At 41.0% G+C, this 24,244-nt stretch overlaps 1 protein-coding gene across 4 annotated transcripts in view; it reads left to right on the forward strand.

Annotated features, from left to right (window-relative positions):
- The window catches only part of CDK15 (cyclin dependent kinase 15), an 86,491-nt gene extending 66,246 nt beyond the window's left edge, over window positions 1-20,245 (forward strand). For 2 of the 4 annotated variants that reach the window (XM_040475871.1, XM_040475873.1), the window contains exons 12-14: window positions 3,862-4,001; window positions 15,015-15,156; window positions 17,772-20,245. In XM_040475871.1, coding sequence (XP_040331805.1) covers window positions 3,862-4,001; window positions 15,015-15,124 — 250 coding nt within the window. In that variant the 3' untranslated portion in view covers window positions 15,125-15,156; window positions 17,772-20,245. Of the gene's footprint in view, window positions 1-3,861; window positions 4,002-8,143; window positions 8,414-15,014; window positions 15,157-17,771 lie in introns of those variants that run through there. The other 2 variants (XM_040475870.1, XM_040475872.1) reach the window with 1 other exon arrangement.
- Window positions 20,246-24,244: the final 3,999 nt, after the last annotated feature.

Consider the following 24,244-nt stretch of genomic DNA (forward strand, 5'->3'; position numbering starts at 1 on the left):
TTTGCATTCCCACCAACAGTGCAAGAGGGTTCCCGTTTCTCCACATCCTCTCCAGCATCTATAGTCTCCTGATTTGTTCATTTTGGCCACTCTGACTGGCGTGAGGTGATACCTGAATGTGAACCACCAGATTTTACATGTGTGGAGTAATGGCCAGTGGATGGAGCTTCACACAACCACAAAACCTGATTTTTCATTTTTTCTTACTGTTTGTGTTTCTGTTCTGGACTTCTAAAATTAAATGTGGATGTCCTCACACCCAGCACTTCCTTTAGGATTCATTTACAATTTTAATTCTTTTTACAACTTTTGTAAGCGACGAGGTCTATGGCAACTCAGGTCTGCTGAATGAATGTGTTTTCCGTGCACACAGAGACAGGAACTCTCCCAGACTGCTGGTGGAAATGGAAATTAGTACAACTAGCTTGTAGTCTTAATAAAAAAAAAACTTGAACATGTTGTATGTCCTTCAACCTGGGGATTTCAATTCTCAAAATTTATACTAAGGAAACCACTGCACAGGTACACAAAGATTTCTTGTTGAGGGGTCACAGCATGATTTTAATGGTAGCCTCTCACACCCCAACAAAAAGGAAACAACTTTGATAAGGGTCTGGCTATGAAAATTATGGTATGCCCACATAACAGAATGCTATGTAGCTATTAAAATTATGTCCTAGAAGATGATCAAGATAATCAACTACAAAAAGTAGGTTATAACGGCATACAGAGTATGATCTCATTTTTTTTTTTTTTGTAAAGCAAGAAATATATCCACTTAAAAATAAAGGACTAAAGAAGGAAAACTGAACATCAAAGCAATAATGATTGTCTTTGAGTGAAGGGGGTTATCTCAGAAGGATGGGGTAGTTTCAATTTTCTCTCTCTGCATTTTCTAAGTGTTTCTAATAAATATGTATTATGTTGGCAATGGAACACTTCTTGCTTCTGGAAATGTTACTAGAAGGAAGGGTTATCAGAGGATTTTTGTCTTCATCCCATTAATTGGGTGGGTAGGTTCACCTAACTCTGCAAGATGCTCCTGGCATGTTAGGGATTTAACATCACAAGCCTAACACATAATATTTATTGACATTTAGCCTATGTGGAAAGACGCTGGTAGGCAAATTAACATTTGTTAATGTCACTTCCCATCCCAACTTTCATTTCCAAAGCAGTGGTCGTAACCATTGAAGAATCGTTCTAGCAAGAGTTAGAGGAGGTGGCAAGTTGTAGAAATGTAATGATAAAGGCAGTGGATAGTAAGCAAGATTATAGATGGCAGAAAGAAGTAGAATGATACAAATATGGAAGTAAATTAACATGTGTGCCCAAAGAAGCAACATTTTTATTCCTAGGGCTCTTTTCTCAGCTCCCAAATAAGAGTGCAACATGCTAATCACAAGGTAGAGATTATCAGGACACTTCTCCAGACTGGGTGGTCCCACTACAAGTGCTGCTAGGAAAGTCTCATATTCAGGAGGGCATGGACGTGGTTTATACAGGGAAGACCAACATGAACTTGGCTCATGGGAGGAAGGAGCAGAAGTGTGCTATAGCAGTCATAGACCAGAGGCCATGAGACTGGAATAAATGGAGGCTCCAGGAAAAGCCTTGATACAACCTTGTGGGACGGGTTGGGGGGAGGGCTGGTTAGTTGAAAAGGAAAGTCCTAAAAAGAAGTTTTCATACTGCTGATCAGTACCTACTCTCCTTTCTTTCATTGGCCTGGTGAAAATGGCCAGTTCTTCTTATATGAGACTCTACCGCCCCAAGAGAAGTTCTGTCAGCCTTTCCCTGCTTCCCCAGCTACCTAGTCTAAATGCAAAGAGTATGCATGCCATGCTAACACAAGTTCAAAATAGGTTCCCTAGCCTTCCTTCTCCAATGAGATTGCAGCTCGCATGCCCTGTCTATAGAACAATTCTGTAATAATTCAATTATTGTGGGCCAATGGGTAGGAGTGGGGTGGGAGTGTGGAGGTGGAAGCTGATGGATGCATCGTGCCCCCCTCACCATCAATACCTACCCACCCACCCCCAGAGTTTCATAGAGTGGGTTCAGGCCCCAATTTTGGCACACATCCTGTCCTACCACCTGTAGTGAGAGTGGACTAGGTGAAAAGAAAAATTTCACGAGATTTTCCTTGAATGTCCCTCTAGACTGATATTAGGCCCTAGTGATCTATACCACTCCAAACCCCCATTTCATTGTCCCTGAAAACCTGTGCCTGGGCAGGGCACCCTCGATGGAAAAAAATACCCTCCAGCCTTTTCTCAGGCCACAAGCTAAAGATCAGGCCTCCACCCCATGTTCCCTTGTCTTTTAACTGAGCTGGAAATTGGCAAGGACTGGGGATTTGCAAATTGTCTTCTATCTTAAGTCTACAAAGCAATTATTCCTAAGTTTGAGGGTAAAATTATCGATTTGTAGAAACAGTTTTATGTCATGGGAATGAGATACCTGAAAGTTTCTTATGTAAATCTTATGCAAAACGTGGCCAACTTACAGCTCTGGGCCAGAACTTCCAGCAATCATGGCACTGGGAAGGGGAAGGGTATCAGTTATTTGTCACTTTAGGTTGGTATGTATATTTGACGTTAAATAAGCCCATCTATTTTTGCTTAACTGGGGATTTGCATGGCCAGGGAACTTCATTCTGAATGTCAGACATCAGACCTGCAGTTAATTGCTTCCTGGGATCTGCACAGTTTTATGTCTGGTGGCTTTCCACTTGTAAACCTGACTGTGGGCTCTAGAGATGGGTGTACTTAAATGATTGGCACTAGATTAGCAAAGACTTTCAAACGTTCTAAGTAAATAAGAAAATTAAGACTCACAAGTCCTGCAGAATCAGCCCCTGCCACCCTCCCAGCTTCATATCTGTCCCCTCTCTCCCTCTGTCCCAGGCCAGCCAACTGGCCTTTCTTTCCTTCCTTAAAATCAGTCTTCTCCCTCTCATCCCGGGGTCTGTATGAGCACCACGGATCTCACTCAGCCTGTACTGCCCTCGCCTCCCCTGCCCTAATTCCTCAGCTCTCAGCTCAAATGCTTCCTTCTCAGGGAAGCCTTCCCTGACCAGCTCTGACTCTAAGTCAGATATCTGGGCCTTTTTTTCACAGGTAATCATGCATCTCTGTGATAATTTGGTTAGTGTCTGACTCCTCCAGTAGTCCAAGCTGCCAGAAGGCAGAGCCTTCCCTGTATCTTCCAGAGCCAACCACCTAGTAGCATATAGTACTTGCTCAACTAATAGATTTGCTCATCTCCAAATGTACAATTCAACACAGATCAACTTGAGGATTTGTCCTTACTGTAATTTGGGCACTTAGTTATCTCTCTTTATATGATCCATCTCAGCGGGCAACCAAGAGAGCTTCTTAGGTAATCCCCGGGAGGCTGAGCTTCAGAAACACTGTAAATAAGGGTATTTTCCATCCAAGCTTCACCCTCCAAAATTGCCTCCTTTCCTCCCTCCCCTCCAGGAGTCTATGCTTGCAGCCCTTGGAACATACGTCCAATTGGGCTTTTCTGCTTGGTGGGCACTGTCCCTCATAGAAGCATCCTTAATTACATATTTCTGCTTCTATAATGATATTTCTGGGCCCTTTATGTATGTACATGTGGTACCTGGAGCCAGTGCAGAGGTGGAGGCTGAATGAGAGCACACTGAGGATAGATAAGAGTACCCATGTGGACGTTATTTTTCCCCTTGCCATCAACTTCACTAATCCCAGGACATTCTACTTGAAACACTCTTCTAGCCTTCTCCTTTTCTCTCCTTTTCCTTTTCTTCTTTCCCCCTTTATTTTTCAGAAGGAAGACCTCTGGAGAAATTATTTTTCTTTCCCACTTTTCCAGGTTGGGCAGGGTTCCTGAAGCTGAAGATCTGGCTTCCCAAATGCTGAAAGGCTTTCCTAGAGACCGAGTTTCCGCCCAGGAAGCACTGGTTCATAACTATTTCAGTGCCCTGCCTTCTCAGCTGCACCAGCTTCCTGATGGTGAGTGAGAGAGCATGTGTGTGTGTGTGTGTGTGTGTGTGTGTGTGTACATGCACACATGTAAATCTCAGTGTTTAAGTGTTTTCTCCAAGCACTGGAAAATCATAGAATTTGCAACCAGAAATGAGCTTAGAGATCAATTTGCCTAGGAGAAGCAAGAGGGGACCCATTCTTGCCTGAGTTTTCTATGAGATTCTCTATAACTCAAAAGCACTGGTGGGTTGAGGTGACACAGACCTCCTTGTAATGATCCAAACATTTCACGTATACACTCTTAGAAATTGGATGAGATGAAAGTTGCCTCTGAGTTGTTTGTTTTCCCCAGCATCTGCCAGGAAAAGCAAAACCAAAGTTTGTAACAACCCCCTTCTCTCTCCATGGAGAGTAAGATGATAGGTGACATGGAGATGTCACAAGAGGAGAGCTGGCCTGTCTCGATTGGTAATTTGATGCTGCTGAAGGAAGTACTGGGGTGGGGCGCTGTGGGGAGGGGAGCGTCCTCCTAGGCCAGATGCCCACGGGGAAACACAAGTTACCCTGAAATCAGCCTTGCTGCCTGGGCCTGAAGTCATCCTCCAAATCTGAAATCTGCTGAGGGATCATGTGTCTGGAGCTCTCCTCATGTTTCTCAGAATGTGGCCAGGAAGGGCTAGGCAGAGGATGTGGGCAGTGTGGTCATGGCCTGGCTATTTGGGGGGGACCATGCTTAGGTAGGGTTTCTTTAGAAACATCCACCATTCAACTGAAAAAAAAGTTTCAGAATCCCTAAGCAGGAGAAAAGAAAGCTAATAAGGAAGGTCTAGGGGCTCAGACTGGGAAAAGGGCACTGGGAAGGCATTCAGGAGTGACAATGAGGAGAGAGGAGAGAGTTGCTGCCCAAGGGGCTTAGACATATAGGCTAGCCAAAGGCTCCAGGGTCTGCAAATGCAGCTCTGCCATATCTAGGACATTGTCCTGCTATAGCCCAGAGCTCTTACTTTGGGACTTCTTGGGGCATTTCATTATTAAAATGAGTTATTTAGGATCTCCAAAAATAATCATAATCATACAAATGGGGTTAATGTCTTACTTAACCCTGTAGGAAGAGTTAGTCATCAGTATTTATTAAGTCACCATTAAGTGCCAAGAACATATTAAGTGCTATAAAAATTGAAGGAAGAAAGAGCCTTGTCCTTGACCTCAAGGATCCTACAGCGTGGGAGAAAAAAAGGGTGAGGAAGAGGAAACAGGGCACCCTTGTACACATATTAGCACAAATCATATCTAAACAGCTAAAGTCTGTACGTAATCAGCCACAGATGTTCTGAGGATGTGTGTGTGCTAACGGCAATTCTTTGGAGGAACTAGAATAACTCGCATGAGATGGATTGGACTAGAGGTGAATCTGGATTGGAATTTGGAAGGAGGGGAGGGACACTGGCATATGGGTGGAACAAAAGACATTCCAGGCAACCTACAATTCTTCCTCCCTTTCCAGTACCCTCACTCCCGCTGTACCCCTATCTGATCCTCTACTTCCATCCTGATACACTGTCCGCCGTCTGAGCCCCTAGATCCCTCTTTAGTTTTCTTCTCTTGGTGCCGGGCTTTCTAACTACCACTTCAGGCAAAGATCAACCTTCAGGGGTGTGCATGCACACATATACTTACACTCTCACACACTCACACTCCCTTTTCTCCACTTAAAGAAACTCACTCATTGGCCCTCCTCCAGGACCTATTATTCTACATACTGAGAACCACTGGGGACTTTCAAAATTGCCTGGGCACAAGCTTTTACCTGATGAAGAGTAATTAGGAAGAAACAGTCATTGTCCAAACTGATGTGTTGTTAGCAACTCGGGTTTTGATTCTTCCTGGCCATCTGAAGCAAAGCCACCAACAGAGGCACTCTGCTGTGTGTGTGTGTGTGTGTGTGTGTGTGTGTGTGTGTGTTAGCATGCACACCCATGTGCGGGTGTAAGAGAGAGACCCATCTGTATTCCTTCTCTGTTCACCCAGCCACAGAGCCCAAATCTACTTTGACACTTTTAGAAAAATGAAAAGATGGAATCTTGCAGGAGCCTGCCTGTGCTGGGGGGGAGCCGAGGAGTGCTCACAGCAGGAGGGAAGTTGACTTTTCTTTATACATATAGGGGTTTTTCCATGCAGAGTTTAAATTATGCCTGATAAAAGGAGTTTCGTGGATGTTTCAGTTCTTTCAAATTCTCCTGGCTTCCTCCCAATTAAATGAGGTTTGTCAAAGCCACAGGGCTCTGCTGCTGCTGCCTCGGCCGACAAGCACTTCCTGCAGCGACATCTCGAATCCCCGAGGGAGAAGATGAAAGGGCCAGCGCCAAGAGACAGAGAAGGGGGGCAGGATTGGGTGTGTGTGTGTGTGTGTGTGTGTGTGTGTGTGTGTGCATGTGGGAGGGGGTGCAGAAATAGGTTTAGAGACAGACCGACAGATAGATAGGATGTAGGACAAGTAGACAGAGAAAGCAAGGCTATCAGGAAAATAGAAAAGAAAAACAGAGGAGGAGAGAGAGCAGCTGGGGCCCATCTGTGCACCTTGACAGCAGTGGCCCTTACTCAGGACACATCTACCAAGGGATGCACTCCCTTGGCCTGGCAGTGCCAGCCTACTTTTACATTGCCCATGGCAATTAGCCTTTATTAACAGCCTCCTTTTCAGACAGAGAGCACCAGACAGTTATCACAGTTCCCAACCTTCAGGGACACAGAATCTCTCTCCATCTCTGTGGTGGGCTGCCCCAGGCATAAGAATTGTGCAAAAATAAGACATGCTCTTGTGAGTGGTTTGTAAAGAGAGTTTCCCTGCCATAATTATGCAAGAAATTTTGCTCTCTGGTGGCATTTCAGTATGGAATCATTTAGGAGCTTATATTTATATCATTTTATTATTCTGGTTTTATTCTGGTTGCAGGATAACAAAGTTGTCACTTTAAAATATATTCTGTTTCCCCTTTGATCTGGGAGATGCCAGCTCTTATTGTCTGCCCTCTGAAGAAGACAATTTGAGCATGAAACCTGTGGCTGAGAAATATGTGAAGCGTGGAGGGACAGCCTAAATCCCCGTGGAAGAGTGGCAGAGAAACTCCCCACGATGTGCAAGAATTGTTCCCGTCTATCCATGTCTATTTCCCCAAAGCTGAGACGTCCCATACAACACTTTCTCTGGGTCGTGGCACTAAGCGTATAGCAAGAGGAAAGCAGGGGGTTACTTGCCATGAAATCCAGGGTTTCCAAGATTAGTTCCCTTTTGGAACACATTCTTAGTGGAGAAGCATGAATATTAGAATGGCAAGCATGTGGGAACTTCTGGCAAGCACTGACATTTTCCCTTATTGACTCTTGAACACCTGAAGAAACATTTGTTGATGGGGAAATTATTGGTAGTCTCTCTCAAAACACACCCAACAGCAAGCTAATTGCTTTTGCAGATGGCTGGGGAGATGCTCGCCCTTCTCAGTCGCCGGCTCACGGCCACACTTGCGGTCCTCACTGCCGAGCCAGCAGCGCAGAATGTCAGCTGGGGCAGCGAGGACCTAAAATTAGGTCCTTGGCAACTCTCTAATCTTAGCTGCAGGTTCAGCTTCTTCGTTTAATTCCCTTTGCCCTCAGCATGAACTTGGGCTCTGGGAAAGGAACACTGTTTAATGATTTGGAGGTGGGGGGAGTAGAAAATCATTAAGCTGCCCTTTCTAGAAACTGGCTCCACTCTGTTCTTGCAGGGAGCCTTCCAAATGTTGCCCTTGGAAAGTTAAGACTGATTTTGGAAGCTAGCCATTTTGAACCACAGACACTGATCCACAAAAGTTTTTTTTTTTTTTTTTTTTTAATCTGGGGCAGTAAATGCCACGTGATTTAAGAGTCTGGTCCTTAAGCCTGGGTCCTTGATCGTCAGGACATCAAAGGCTGTCTCTCTCTGTGGGTTGGTCCCATTTTGCTTTCCAAATCCCAGACTTGAGTCTCTCTCATTCCTTCCTGGACTAAATCCCCCTTCTCCTTTAAAACAGGTTTTAGCATCTTAGAAAAAAAAAATCCTGAAACTTGAAAGCTTACAATTGTTTCACAAGTAATTTTTGCAAAAACAGCTTACGAGGGTCTTTTTCCTCATCAAATGCTTTCTTACTTTGCAGGCATACGGAAGGCAAGGCATTTACCTCTCCAATACGTCACCACACCCTGGTGTCAATACTCCAGAAGTTCTTCAGCAGGCTCTATCCATACTGCCCCATTAAAATCTGAATAATTTTTTGTTTTGCTCCAACAAAAAAATTTCAGGCCTTCTTTTAATATTATATCTTTAATATATTTGAAGATCTCTTGATATCACTTTCCAAAGCTCACTTTTCTAGGCTGAGTGGCTTTGACTTCCCTTCTCCCCAATATAGATTCAGCCTCTCTCACTCTTTAATCATTCTGTTTCATTATTCTGTTCTGAACCTGTTCCAGTTATTTTGCTGATCTCTGAGACTATGGACCCACTGTAGACTCAGATTTCTAACATAGTGGGAGAATTATGCTCCAGTTCATTCATTAAAGATTTACTGAGGGTCATTTGTATGATACTGAGTGATACAAAAATGAATTAGTCATGGAGTCTGTCCTCAAAGAGCTTATAGTCCTTAAGGAAATGAGACAAGTATATAAACAGCCACAGATCTAGTGTGAGGTGCTCTGGGTGTTCAAAGGAGGTGAGATTAACTCTAGCTGTGGTGATCCAGGATGGCTTTGTAGGTGGGCCCTCAAAGATGTTGGAGTCTGGATGGTTGGGGAGGAAGGACATCCAGGGAGAAGAATGTCATTCTCCTCTCAATACCATCTAACATCATAGTGAAGTTGTCCTCTTTTTAATAATAGTGGCACAATCCTGACTCATAATCCATCATGGTTTTTCTCCTTACTGTATGGCTTGTTGCAATAACTTAAACATTCTCTGTCTTTTTTTTTTTTTTTAAGGTAAAAAAAAAAAAAAAACCCAGTGTGGGGCTCAAACTCATGATCCAAAATCAAGAGTCACATGCTCCACCAACCGAGCCAGCCAGGTGCCCCAATTTAAACATTCTTTAACATGTACTAGTAAAATTTAGTTTCATTCTTTATATGCTAATGGTTTCAAATCTATTTTATTCTTGCTTTTATTGTGTAGACTATTCAAAATTTAACCAGAATACGTTGTCATTCTAAAGGCCAGTTCTCAGGGGATGGGAGGGAGCAGATTCTGAGCCAGGTCTCTCTTTTCTGCCTGCGGGAGTTTGTAACCTAACTCAGACCACCCTCTCAAACCTTTTAAATCCTCCGTTATTTGATATGTAGGCAGTACATTAAGAAGCAAGAAATTAAGACATATCCTCCATAACACACTTCCTCACCTTCTGTGCTCGGAGCTGTCCTCAAGAGATTCCAGTATATTAGAAGAGATGCTGGAAAGAGAGGAAAGAGTTAGAGACTCTTGGAGTGGGAGAGGATCTCAGACACTTGCTATTCCATATCTTCATTATACAGACTGAGTCCCTGACTCCCTGGGAAGAATAGCGGCTGCCGTTTATTGGGCATCTATGTGCTTTACACAAATTCTCATTCAATTTGTAGACTAACTGGTGAGGCTGGAGCTATTATCCTCACATTACATATAGAAAATTGGGAATGAGCGAGGCTAAGGAAATTGCTCAAAGTCACGCATCTAGTAAGTGGGAGAGCCCAGGCCTGACTTCAGGTCAGACTCTTAAGCTGCTCTTCCCACTACTCATTGCTGCTTGCTAAAGATCAATGGGAATTTAGTAGCAAAATGAGGATTACAACCAAGGTCTTCACTCCCAGCCCTGTGACCTTTTCCACTGTCCTATGCTCTACGTTTATTTTAGAGCCTTCCCAGGAAGATTCCACTTGTCCCCAGATAACATATTTAATATCTCACAATTAAGAAGGTTCAATTTTGTGTTTAATAGAGACATCCTTCACCTCTTCCTTAATCCTCAATGTCCTTTTGTCTTAGTCTCTGTTCCTGTTTTCTTTTTTGTTTTTGTTTGTTTTGTAATACACAGTCATCCTTGGGTTTTAAGTTTTTTTTTTTTTTTTTTTTTTTTTTTTTTTTGAGAACAAGCACACACGTGCATGAGGAGGAGGGGCACAAGAAGAGGGAGGGAGAGAATGTTAAGCAGGCTCCACACCCAGTGCAGAGCGCGACTTGGGGCTCCATTTCACAACCGTGAGATCATGACCTCAGCCGAAATCAAGAGTCTGACACTTAACCGACTGAGCCACCCAGACACCCTGGGTTTTAAAAGTTCTTAATCAATGGTGGTTCTTTTTGTTTGTTTGTTTTACTATAACTCATTCAATTTTATAAAGTAATTTCAGGAATCCAACAAAAAATGGGCAAAAGCATACAATAACAATTCACATAAGGAAAACAAAAAAAGCATACCAACATATGGAATAAAAAGACAGCCTTACTAATGATTAAATAAATACAAATAACTGTTAAAGTAGTTATTTTTTTTCCCTTAACCTAATGACTCCCCAGTGTCAGTGAGATTGTGGTAAAATGATATTCTGCTGGTGGTGTTGTAAGTTGGAGCAACCTTTGCAAAACATTATGGCACACATATCAGGAGCCATAAAAAATGGTCACAACCTTTAACTCTACACTTTGGTTTCTGGAAATTATGCAAAGAAACAATTAAACAGAAAAGAAAGAAAGAAAAAGAACCTTAGATGCATAAAAATATTCATCGTAGTGTTGTCTATAATTTTATCTTAAAAAGTATAAAATAAAAAGAAACGGTCTAAGTATTCAACACTAGAGAACAGATTGGATAATGTTGTTATATTGACTCAGCATATAGTACTAAGTAACCATTTAAAATAATTCACAGGAGGGGCACCTGGCCGGCTCAGTCAGTAGAGCATGTGACTCTTGATCTCAGGTCCTGAGATCCCCCCCCCCCCCCGTTGGGCATGGAACCAACTTAAAAAAAAGAAAAGAAATTTGCAGGAGTGTTAGCGAATATGGAAATGTTTATGCTATTATGACGTGAGCTAAAAGAAAGTAGGATACAAAATTGCATATTTTAATGTACCTGTGAACATGTATTATGCATATAAACAAAACTGAAAGGTAGAGTACAAAAATAAAAATGCTCTTCCTAGTTTAGGAGGATTGTGGGTAACTTTTTTTCTTTTTCAAAGTTTTGTTTAATGTTGATGTTGTATTGCCTTTATTGTTTAAAAGAATGAGGTAAGGCAAATGGTATTGGGAGTCCAGGCTCCAGACTGAGAGTTAAAGGACCTAAGTTATCTTCTTTTTTTCCAATGTAGCATCTGTTATTGGCCTTCATAAACCTCAATTTCTCAGTCTGCACAATGGGTTAACATTAGTTTCCTTTGTCCCAGATTGACAGAATGTTTATTTTATAAAGCTTTTAACTCACTGAATGCAAGGGTTCACATAAATGTGGTCCTAGGAGAATGAGAGGTGGGAGGGAGAGGAAAAGATAAATAGGCACTAATTAATTTTAAAAGGAAAGATCATCTGCTTTAATCGGAAATGCATATGTGCTGTGCCCCCAGTCAGAGTTTTAAGTGCACTCCATGTTAGTTAGCAACTTCAACTTAAAGTAGTGCTGTGTGATCCTTTGGGCTTTGAAGATACGAAGCCTATATACATACACATGAGCTAAAATTACCACGTAGTCACGAGGCTGTGTGCACTCTGAATAATTAAATGCACTAAGCAACTCCAGCTGATGGATTGACAATGTGTAAGAGCAGTGCGAAAAACCACGTGACAGGGAAATTACAAGACATTTTGAAATGATGGTTTAATTTCCAAGCTTTCTTTTCAGCTCGTGCTTTCTCTTTTAGCCATTACAGGCAAGTAAAAGAGATTTGATTATCTTGTTTCCTGTGAAAGGTTATTTAGCTCCTCAATCCCATTAAGTCACTTTCTGCACTCCAGTGCACCCAGCCTTCACCAGGTTATCAGCCCAGGAAGAGTAAATGGAGACACCAGGATCAGATTTCTAAAGGAAGGAAAGTTAAAGCAAAGTTTGAAAGGGGTGACAGCCAACAGCCAGGAGCTTAGGAACTCAATTAGACTGAAAGACAACTATCTCATTATCTCGTTCCGAAATGATCTAAATACATAAGAATCTAAAAGTTTTAAATAAACTTGTCCTACTGACTGTCTAGATGACTGAATTTCCCTTCTCAAAAAATTTTAAACACCCACTTTCGTATTTATTTATTCTAAGTGCGAAGCAGCTGTGATAATTATGCTGTCAGATTCAGTAAGCTAATGAGGAGTCAGTAGAATGGAAGGTTTTGCATCTGTGAGATTGCTGCAGAACTGCTCTGCTGCCTTTTTTCCTTCTCTCTTTTTCTTTCTTCTTTTTTTTTTTCTCTTGCTTTTGTTTTCTTTTTCTGAGTCAGGAAGGAGAGTCAGGCAGTCCATGGCCAAATTGGAATCCCTTTGATTAACTGAGTGTTTTCCCAACACTGTTCTACCAGAGAATTTCTCTCTTCCTTCCTCTCTCCCTCTTATCCTTTCCCTCTCTCCCTTCTTTCTCCCAATTCCCTTCTTTCTCTCTGCTCTGCTTTCCTCCCCCCTTTTTTTTTCATATAAATACCTGTTTCTTTTTTCTTAATGTTTTATTTTTTTGAGAGGGGGGAGGGGCAGAGAGAGAGAGGGAGACAGGATCCTAAGCAGGCTCTGTGCTGACAGCAGAGAACCCTATCCAGGGCTTGAACTCATGAACCCATTTGATCGTGACCTGAGCCGAATTCAGATGCTCAACTGACTTAGCCACCCAGGCGCCCCTCCTTCTTCCCCTTCTGTCTTCCTTTTTTTCTCTGCCTCTGATTCCTCCTCCTTCTTCCTCTTCTTCTCCCTTCCTATGGCTTCCCCCGTCCCTTCCTCCCTTTTTCCCCTCTCTTCTCCTCCTCCTTTTTTCCCCGTTTTCCTCTCTCCCTCTCTCCCTCCTGCCTCCTTCCTGGCTTTTGAGGTGCTGCTGCTTTTGAAGGACAAGGAAGCCTGAGAGAAATCTTCATGCCACTGTCCCCAAGGCAAGAGGACACCTCTCTGAGGGAAATTTCCAAAGTGGTTTGGGTTTGCATTGATTTGAGAATAACCTGTGAAGTGTGCACACTGTTCATTTTAGTTGTTTGTTTATGCTATGACATGAGCTAGAAAAAAAGTAGAATACAAAGTTATGTATTATAAAGTACCTGTGAAAATGTATTCTGTGTACCACCAAACTTGATGCCTCCCCCTTAGAGCCTAGCAAATGTGTAATTCCAGACCCAAGGACTCAAGGCCACAGACTACTCATGACATCGAAGGCAGATGTCTAGGCCAAGCAAAGTAGATATGGCCCTGCAAATTCATTTCTTGTTAAATTGTGCAATATTTACTTTTTCTTAAAGTTTATGTATTTATTTGGAGAGAGAGAGAGAGAGGATGAGTAGAGGAGGGACAGAGAGAGAGAGGGACAGAGGCCCCGAAGTGGGGTCTGTGCTGACAGCAGAGAGCCCAATGAGGGGCTCGAACTCACAAATGGTAAGATCATGACCTGAGCAGAAGTCAGACGCTTAACTGGCTGAGCCACCCAGGTACCCCAAAGTGTGCAATATTTAGAGCAACCCAGGTTTGTACAGATTGTGAGCCTTGGAAAAGCAATGCCCAATGAAAGATGCCCTGAGTAGGTTTGTAGATGTGCTTTGGTGACAGTGTGGCTATTGCCTCTTGCTGTTTTTCCCAGATGGCATCTATGCTAATGGCTTGTAACAAAGGCTACTAGTTCTTAAAAATATATTGTGCATCAAGAACAACCCAAGATGTTTTTCATATATCATCTCCTTTAAACTTACAGCAACTGCCAGGAAGTTTTATCATCCCCATTTTGCAGATGAGTCGCTTAAAATTTTTACTTTGGGAGGACTTGACCTATAACTTTAGTGTAATAAGCACTCAGGAACAACACACAACTAACAAACACAGGCATTTATAAAAATGCAAACTTCCAGCATACTAAACTAACCCAATACATAAATCAGAGGGCAAAGGTAGTGTGTGTGTGTGTGTGTGTGTGTATAAATTATTATATATTATAACACATTATATATATGTGTGTATAGAAATTACTATATAATATAATATATAAACATTATATATTATAATATATAATAATATTATATTGTAATATAATATTTATATATTATATAATATTATATAATTTATCATTATATAATATATGGTACAAGACTTGTACCATAGAGTCTATTAAATAGATTGCCTGATGTAACAAATGCACTAGGATTTAAACTTTCCAAAACACATCTAGCCCCGGCATGATGCTCATTGCCTACCATCACTGGGACTCTTAACCAGACTCCTTGGCTTGATATTACTCCCTTCACCATCTGGTTTCAACTCATTTTTCCAACTTTATCTACTAGTCTGTCTTGCTATAACCATGCAAGATTACTTTGCAGTTCTGTCAAAGACTTTCCTTCCTCCCTGCCTTTGCTCATGCTGATTCCCCAGCCAGCAATATCCTCCCTAGAATTCCTTAACTGTTGAAAGTACAGACCTCCTTCACAGGCCCCAAGGGCACTTGTCTATGCTTTCCCTGTGCTCCCTGGGAGATGTAGGAGAGCAGCTGTCATAATTCTTTGTTTGCACCTCACTTTCAGCCCTTGTTTGTCAGTGTGTGTGTGTCCCCAGTTCTATTCCTGTTTTTGGATCTTCAACACCTAGCATAACACCTTACCCAAGTGCTCATTTGGTAAATATATGTTGAATTGAATCAAATAAGAGGCATTTGACAACTATTAGTAGATTCAGTAAAGCAAGCTATCCGTGAGTCGGTATAAATTATTGGTGGGTAAGCCTGCCTCATGTTTTGATGTCTCTTCAGGTGACAAATATTACAACAGACATAAAAATAGACCATGAAAGATTCCAGGAAATAATATGTTGGTGCTTTTCTCTTTTCCTCCCTACAGAGGAGTCTTTGTTTACAGTTTCAGGAGTGAGGCTAAAGCCAGAAATGTGTGACCTTTTGGTCTCCTACCGGAAAGGTCACCTCCCAACCCAGTTTAGCAAATGCTGGTGAAAGAGAGGGCGACATCACCAATATCCTTTCAGGTAAGTGGTCCCAATAGTGAGCCTCCTTATGGGTGGGAGTGAACATTCATCACTTCCAGGTGGAGAGGAGGACACTGTCCACAGATTCAGAGCCTGTTCTGTGTCTGGCTCTTTATTCCCACTCTAGGGACAGGTGGCCTAGCCCCCTCTGGGTACAGTCAGCCACAGGGAGGATGATAATGTGCATCTCCTGTCTCTCTCTCTCCCAGAGGAATAGTAAGACTCCCAAGACAAAACTGACAAGTCATTGGAAGGCCTTTAACTGACACATGTGGAATAAATTATTGCACTGTAATGTCACATTCTCTCAACCATGAAGTTTTCTTCATCAGCTGATAGAACAAAATCAGAGGTTGAAAACCATCCCCATTGGCTCAAGACTGAGGAGTGTCCTGGGATGTGGGACATTCAGTGCTAAAATTGGCATAGACCTGGGTAAACCAGGATAGTTGGTCACCCCCAAATGCCAAAGAAGACCTGGTTCAGGGCCTGGCCCTCCCCAGGAGATGGTTTTAGATGCCTATGAGAGTCTAGTCATCACTGCCCCAGGCTTTTTAGGCCACCCCTTCTGCACAGTTGGTCACAGGGAGTTCTCCATTCAGGGTGAGTTCTAGGAACAAGGTCCTGATTGGGAGCCATCCACAATGTCTCAGACACAGCTACTCTCCTTAGTCAACCCAGGTAGCCCAGCCTTCCAAGCAATCTTGAGGAAGAAGGGTACTATGGAGAATTTTTCTGAAATTACCACACCCTAAAAGGAGTTCTGCTGGTAGGCATAGGAAGCCAGGTGGGACAACTGCAAAAGCCATCATAGTAGAGACACCCCTAGATGTGACAAGAGCACATCCCATATGGGGCCTTCCACAGTGGGGGGGGGGGGGGGGACAATAATCCAGATAGAGGGATCAAGGTGGGGCCCATGCACAAAGCCAGCCAGTCATCTGGCCCTTTAGGTGACCCTGGCTATATCCCAAGCCACAAGCATTTGACTATGGTTTGACCACCCATTTGGAAACCACAGCTTGGCCATGCTTCCTGATAGAACTTTCAGGGCCTAGATAGTAATCACTGGTGTGCTCCCCACACCTGCCAGCTCATAAGATAATTCACAGGGCAGGATTCAGCTCTTTGCCACTTTCTCTTGGATCTCTCTTTGGCTGTTGGTATTTAAAGGCATGTAAAGATGCTTGCCTCCTGGATTTTCTAAGATCACTGTATTTAGAAATTTGGAAAGATCAGGGTGCCTGGGTGGCTCAGTCAGTTTAGCGTTCGACTTCAGCTCAGGTCATGATCTCATGGTTCATGAGTTCAACCCCTCATCTGGTTCTGTGCTGACAGCTCAGAGGCTATAGCCTGCTTCAGATTCTGTGTCTCGCTCTCTCTGCCTGTCTCTCTCTCTCAAAAATAAATAAACATTTAAAAAAATGTTTAAGAAATTTGGAAAGATCAAGGAAGTTTAGAATTATAGCTGTTCCTCATAACATTTTATAAAATACCCAAGTTTGTATTTTGACAGTATACAGTTGGAATTACAATAGGCAACACGATAATATGGTATTTCCCAAGCACAATACTTTCTAAAGCAGAGATTTTACTGTATAATTATGTCATTTTAAACCCACTAGTTATGAAAATAGGATGTACTTTAGCTATATTCTCTAAAGATTTGCCCTTCATAAAATTATCAAAGACATTGATAGAAATGGTCTCAGGTGGTGGTGTTCCATAAGCATTACTATTACTTCTGTTATTGTTGTTATTTTATTTTACAAGCAGCCAGAGGGTAGGGAGATAACCCTGCCTCTCTGGTCTTCAATGACTTTCCACAAAGGATTATTACCTGTAGGTATAAAATGGTCACAATAGAAAGTCAATTAAATACAGCATGTCGAACTTAGTGCCTTTGCCAGCAATTGAGAGAGGGAGGAAGCAGATTTAGCCTCAATTGGAGTAATCTCGTGATATCCCTAGGCCCTTGGTATTAATGTAAGGAGATAAAACCGTAGGAGACGAACCACAATAGGGAAAATCTAGAGCAATTAAACTGTTTAATAAATGGCTTGGGATCAGCAAAATCTGGGTGTGCTGGAGTTAAACCAACTAAAGGTAATCACATGGACACGTGGGGCCTGTAAATCTTTTCCACTAAATTGAATTTATGTTAAAATATTCACTTTTCAGAAGATCCAAAATGTAAATTGGGATATTAGGACTTGTAACTGGCAGCAGTGCCTCAAAATTAAAACTCTTATCCTCAAAATGTCAGTTTCAGGAATGGAAAAAAAATGCATACTGATGTCTACAATAGAGAAATAGAGGGGAACTAAAATTTACTGGGTATATTATTGTGTCAGGCACTTTACATATTTTATTTCCAACCTTGGCATGTTTTGAACAGTGGGATATGGTATATCCAGAGATCAATTATTATTATTTTTAAAGCTTTTTTAGTTCTTATTACCAGGGGCAAGATGCTGTCTCTGTTATAATTTATTATTATCTTTTCTATCAATGTATGGAATTCTATCAATAACTTTGCATCAATGTTTAACACATTTTCCTTACTCAGTCTGACTCATGTCTTTTGATTTTGTTTATTCTTCATTCACTTCCAGGGCCACATTACTACTGTTTCAGTTTTAATTTGCTTTGCCTTACTAAGAAGCTTCAAACCTAACTCCACCATGGACCTGGGTTTTCATACCATCACCTGTGATCTGGAATATTGTAAATATGATGTCCAAGGCAACAGACATGATACTTGAAGAAAAAGCAATGAATGGTTATTGCTCTTGTCATACACCCAGAATTTAGCAGTGATTAGCTCAAAAATTAGACACAGACTTAAAGAGTCTAAGAAGAGGATTTATGAATAATTTCATCTGTTTTGTTATTTGATAAAGAGATCCCTAGGCCAGAAGGACTACAGGACAGATGAAAGGCTAACAATTAAAAGAATCTGGAGACTGAGCGGGTGCTTACAGAGGCCTGTCCCTCCTGCGTTCACTTACAATTTCCCCCCAACAAAAAGACTTCTGTGGCAAGGAGAGGATTAGTCTAAAGTTTAGAAAAGTCTCATAGAAGATGGTTTCTCGGATAAAGTTGTCAACAAAAGGACTGGCTTAAGACTCTTTGTTAAGATTTCTTAGGGGGTGCTTCTTTCTTCATTATCTGGATTATCAAAACACACTACTACCCCACTCCAGCTAGATTTTAGAAGTTTGGATTGAGCTCCCAGTTAGATTAAAATTTTTGGCTATCTCCTTCTACTCAATCTCAGTTATCAGTGATGATGGCAAAAGCAATGAGGAACCTAAGCTCTGATTTGATGACGGAGATACTGAATAGTAGGAACAAAGAGTTCCAAAGATGTAATTCAAGCCCTGTTACACCATCAGACACACACACATGTGCTCACACACACAACCCCCAAATAAAATGAGAGATCTGTCTCAGCTAACACATGTATCATTTTCTGTAATGACTCCTTCTAAAAGAAGCCAGGGAAACTCAAATTACTTCATCTAGGGATCATCTACTCAGGAAACATAGTAGCCTAGAAATCAGAGACTTCTATGTATCCTTTAGAAGAACAAGGAAGAACTAATGAAGAAAGAATTAAAAAATAGTACCTATAGACCCAAAGTCTTCCCAAAGATGGGAAAAGGAAAAATGCATACAAATAACCCAAAGAAATCTACCTTAGTAAGTATTGGATTTTCGTGAGGTGTTTGACAAAACCTCTCCAAACATACCTGAGATGAAACTGTGTGGGCTGGATTATGGGACAGATATATGTGCTCAATGAGTGGTGGTTTTTCAACCTAGAGAAAAGCTAATAGTGGTATGGTACAAGGTACAGTCTTAAGTCCCATCCTGGCCAAATATTTGTATTAATCACCTGAATAAAATCAGAGAAGGTCCACAATTTATTCATATAATCATTGAAGTAAGTAGTTATAATTAATGTATTACTTCCATTTTACCAAAGAGGAAATTAAAACTCAAAGAAGTTAAATAACCCATCCATGGAGTATACCAGAGTTAAGCTACAAACCTCAGGTCTGGGTGTCTCCAGTGTGTATGATCTTTCCAGTAATCACATACCTATCAGATCTGGAGAATACACAGTTCTTGAAGAAGCACCTGGTATTTACCACTGGATCATAATTCAAAAGACTAAGCCCTTGCTAAAAGCTAATGTGTATGTACCACTATATACCTATTAGAATGGCCAAGTTCCAGAACACTGACAACACCAAATGCTAGCAGGGATGTGAAACAACAGAGGAACTCTTGCTCGTTGCTGGTAAAAATGCAAAATAGTACTTTGGAAGACAGTTGGGCAGTTTTTTACAAGCCTAAACATACTCTCTTACCTATGATCCAGCCACCGTGCTCCCAGGCATTTACACAATGGAGCTGAAAACTTATGTCCACACAAAAATCTACACATAGGTGTTCATTCATAATCATCAAAACTTGGGCACAACCAAGATGTCCTCCAGTGAGTGAGTGGATAAATAAACTGTGGTATATCCAGACAACAGACAATTATTCAGAACTTAAAAAAAATGAACTAGCAAGCCATGAAAAGACATGAAGGAGCCTTAAGTGAATATTACTAAGACAAAGAAACCAATTGAAAAGACTGCATACTGTATGATTACAACTATATGACATTCTGGAAAAGGCAAAACTATAAAGACAGTAAAAACATCACTGGTTGCCAGGAGTTAGGAGGGAGGGATGAATAGACAGGGTACAGAGGACTTTTAAGGCTGTATAAATAAGTATGATGCTATAATGGTGGAGATGTGCCATTATAAATCTGTCCAAACCTATAGAATGTACAAGACCGAGAATGAATCCTAATGTAAACTTATGGGCTTTGGATGATAATGATGTGTTGGTATAGGTTCATCAATTATAACAAATGTACCATTCTGATAGGGGGAGGCTATGCATGTGGGTGGGGAGGGGGCAAGAGTTATTTGGAAAGTCTCTGTAACTTCTGCTGAACATTGCTATGAATGCTAATATTGCTCTAAAAAGTTACATCTATTAAAATCAAACAGATTGCCTGAGTGGTTCAGTCAGTTAAGCATCTGACTCTTGGTATCAACTCAACTTCTGATCTCATGGTCATGGGATCAAGCCCCACATCAGGCTCTGCGCTGACAGCATGAAGCCTCCTTGGGATTCTCTCTCTCTCTCCCTCCCGCCCCCCTCTATGCCCCTCCCCCACTCTGTCTCTATGCCTCTCCCCCACTCATGCACACAGGCATGCACTCTGTCTCAAAATAAATAAATAAACATTTAAAAACAAACTAACAAAAACCCCTAAAGAGCTATTGGGCAACAAAGCAATATAACATTTATTCCTATAAAATTTTATCTGATTTCATTTCTTGCACTTTAGACTTAAAATGTCAGCAAGTTAAGTAAAACCGTGACTTAGTGGAAGTTGGCATTTTTAAGTACAATGTGTCTGGCTGTCCAGGAAAGATAATGCCAATACTTTTAGGTGATATAAATGAAAGAATAATAAGATGGTGTCCCAGAGAAGGGAAATAGTTTTCTCTCCACTGATCAGGTCACATCTAAATTATCGTTTATCTGTATCCATCACACTTTAAAAGAAACATCATATTGAAGTAAATATTTATTGTGTATCTATTAGCTTACAAATCTAATTCTGTTCAGTCCTCTCCACAAGACTAAGAGGTAAGTGTAGTTATTTTACAGAGAAGAACACAGAACCAAATTTAAGTAGATTTGATGCTCAGACTCTCTGTCCCCAAAGTCTGTACTTTCCCTACCCCAAAATGCAACTCTGTACAGCAAGCTCCAAGGATGGCTACTAGGGGACTAGAGGGTGTGGAGGCCAAGGCACAAAGAGGAATAGTCCAAAAAGAGAAAACCCAGGGGGGCAGAGAAACTCCCTCCAGAGGATTGAGAGTTCTCATAAAGAGGCTAGCCCTCTACTGGGTGGCTGTGGAGCCAAGACAAATACATTGAAAACTCAGAGATCCTACTTTTGATACAGCAGGAAGAGTCCTTGAACAATTTCACTTGCCTACTACCAATGGAATGAGTTCCCACAACAGTAAGGGGCTTCCTCTGCACCCCCAGAAGACATAGAAAGCTATAGGACAGATCCCCATATTGTGGTTTAGAATAACTGACCTCTAAGGTCCCATCCAATCCCAAGATTATTAAGGACTTTTGAACAGCTGTGGAATACTATATGTCGAATTATAGTGAGATCTTATTGTTGCAAGAACAGGTAGACTTTTGATTTTTTTTAAAGATTTTTTTAAAGAAGTAATTGATAAAATTATGCCCTTTAATTATAATGGAAAATAAATCATGCTTGTGCTTTATTCTTTTTCTCCTTTAATTAGTGGATCTGAGGCACCTGGGTGGCTCAGTTGGTTGAGCACCCAACTCTTGATTTCAGCTCAGGTCATGATTTTACAGTTTGTGAGATCAAGCCCCACATCAGGCTTACATTTCACTAACAGTGCAGACCCTGCTTGGAATCTCTCCCTCTCTCTCTGCCCCTCTCTTGCTCTCTCTCTCTCAAAATAAATAAACTTAAAACATTGGTGGATCTGCCTATTCAAAAGCTTAATAAAAATTATATATAAAACACAAAAACATCATTATAGTCTTCCTCCCTTATTTTGTAAAAGGAGCATTCCTGGTGCTTATACATATTTTTTCCCATGTTTTTGTTGATTCTTTTGTATAGACATGCACTTGACCTTTGAAACATAATTTATAATGCAATTTGATATATCATTTTAATGATGCTTACTTTCTCAGTCACTAATACTACTCACCTAATATTTCTGTCTCCCAGGCTCCATAATTGGATGGCACTCCCTGGTCCTCTGGTAAGTAGATAAGTCTGTATGATTAGTGCTGGCCAGTGAATTGTGAGTGGAAGTAATATATGTCACTTCTGAGCCAAGCGTTCATTTGATTGCCAGTGCAATACTCTCTAAATCTCTTTTTATTTTTGCCTTCTGTTACAGTGACTAGCAGCATTCAGGGTGGTCCTAAAATGAGGAGATGTAGAACAGAGTCCCCAGATGACATGTGATGAATATATAATGAGAAAGACAAATAAAGCTTTGTTTCAAGCCACTAATATTTGGGAATTATTTGTTATTGTGGTATTACCTAACCTATCCTGGCTAGTACTGAGTCACTGTCCAACATGGTAGTTACTAGCTATACGTGACTATTTATGTATAAATTTAAATTTAATTAAGTCAATTCAGTCCCTCAGTGACACTAATCACATTTCAAGAGGTCAAGAGCCACATGTGGCTAGTGACTACCACAATGCACACTGAAGGTATAGAACATATCCATCCCTACAGAAAGCTGGTGACATAACAGTGGTAGGAGTTTTAATAACATCTTACTTTCCTTGATACTTTAAGTGTGCATCTAATACCACCTTGGAGTTATTCTCAAAAAGTGTCACTTTTATAAAACAAAATCTCTGGCAGTGTACAATGGAGATTGCCTTCTGGAGGAAAATAAATCACTTTGGACAGTTACATTTCTTAGAACTAGAGGGCTCAGAGGTCTTTTCCTGTAGGATATATAGCAGAAGATTGACACATTTTAGTTACTCTTGACAACTTTCATAAATGAAAGTCTCACATATCCCCACTCCTATTTTAGTCCATCTTCTCTGCCTATTCACATTTTCTACTTCTAACTCCTCTGTATCCTTAAGTAGGTTAATAGGCACGTGTTATAAGATCTGAGGTGCTCAGTAATGATTCATCCAAGTTTATTAGCATCCTTGTAAACAATTGTTCCTACTGTAAAAACTACCATTGGATATTATAAGAAAGTCTTGTAGGAGACCCAAACTGAACCAAGATATAAAATAACTCCTCCCATATATTTATTAATTCATTCAACAACCATCTAAACACTAGAAATACAAAAAGTAAATTTCTCCCAAGGATTTTATAGTCTAATGGAGAATTAGATAGAAATAAATACAAGATCCAATGACAACATAACCATCTGTCCTATCAAAGAGGAGATGACAGTTAATCTTTATCTTAAAATGAGAGTTTGCCAGGCAGGCAGTCAAGGGGGTGAAAACAAGATAGCCACTTCTATAACACTCCATGTTAGTTATACTTTAAATAAGTAAGTAAGTAAATAAATAAATAAGCCTGAATGAGGGAAATACAGAAGGGATAAGATATTTTTAGCTGTAAGGAATTGAAAATCCCAAATAAAAAGTTTAATTCATGAGGATATTATTTCACAGAAGTCTGGACATAGGTGGTTCCAAGATTGATTAATTTGATGGGTCAATGACATCAACAACCCAGGTTCTTTCCATTTTTCTTCACTATATTTTCAATGTCCTTCATTGCCTTATTCTCAAGCTGTTCTAATCATTGTCACTAGAGGCTACCACAGTTTCAGGCATCACATAGGGGTACAACAATGTCCAGTTGAAGAATAGGGCATCTTTTACTGTGTGCTTCTTTTTCAAAGAAAGCACCATTCTCTTCATATCTTAGTGATCAGACTGTCACATCTCCACTCCTAAATTGCTAGCAAGAGTAATACGATAACTGCTTTAGAATGATCATTAACTACTCCTTCTATGAAGCTAGGATCACCTTTCCTGGGGAGGGGGGCAAACTTCTGAATACTCACAGCTTTCTCATAACTGAGGAATAAATGGGAACCACTGTTGAATAGACAAGCAACAGTTGATTCTGGAGTCTAAGGGTGCAAGGAGCAGTGTGGGTGGTGGTGAAGAATGGCTATAAGCTTTCCAGTCTGGGGTCTGGATAACTTGTTACATAATTTATAGTCAGGTAATTAGTTTGGGAGAGAAGGTCATGAGCTCATTTCTGGACATACGGAGTTTGAGGCATGCATCAGTTATAACTGCTGACCTGGGACCAGGAAGTGAGGACTGGCTATGTGTGGGCATCACCTACATAATAATGTCCTTGAAGTCTCAAAGATATGATTGCCTAAAAGAACATATATAAATAGAAGAAGCACAAGGCTGAAAGATGAATCAGCA

Source organism: Herpailurus yagouaroundi, unplaced genomic scaffold (genome assembly GCF_014898765.1).
Source record: "Herpailurus yagouaroundi ecotype Mexico unplaced genomic scaffold, PumYag 140, whole genome shotgun sequence".
NCBI classification, from domain to species: Eukaryota; Metazoa; Chordata; class Mammalia; order Carnivora; family Felidae; genus Herpailurus; species Herpailurus yagouaroundi.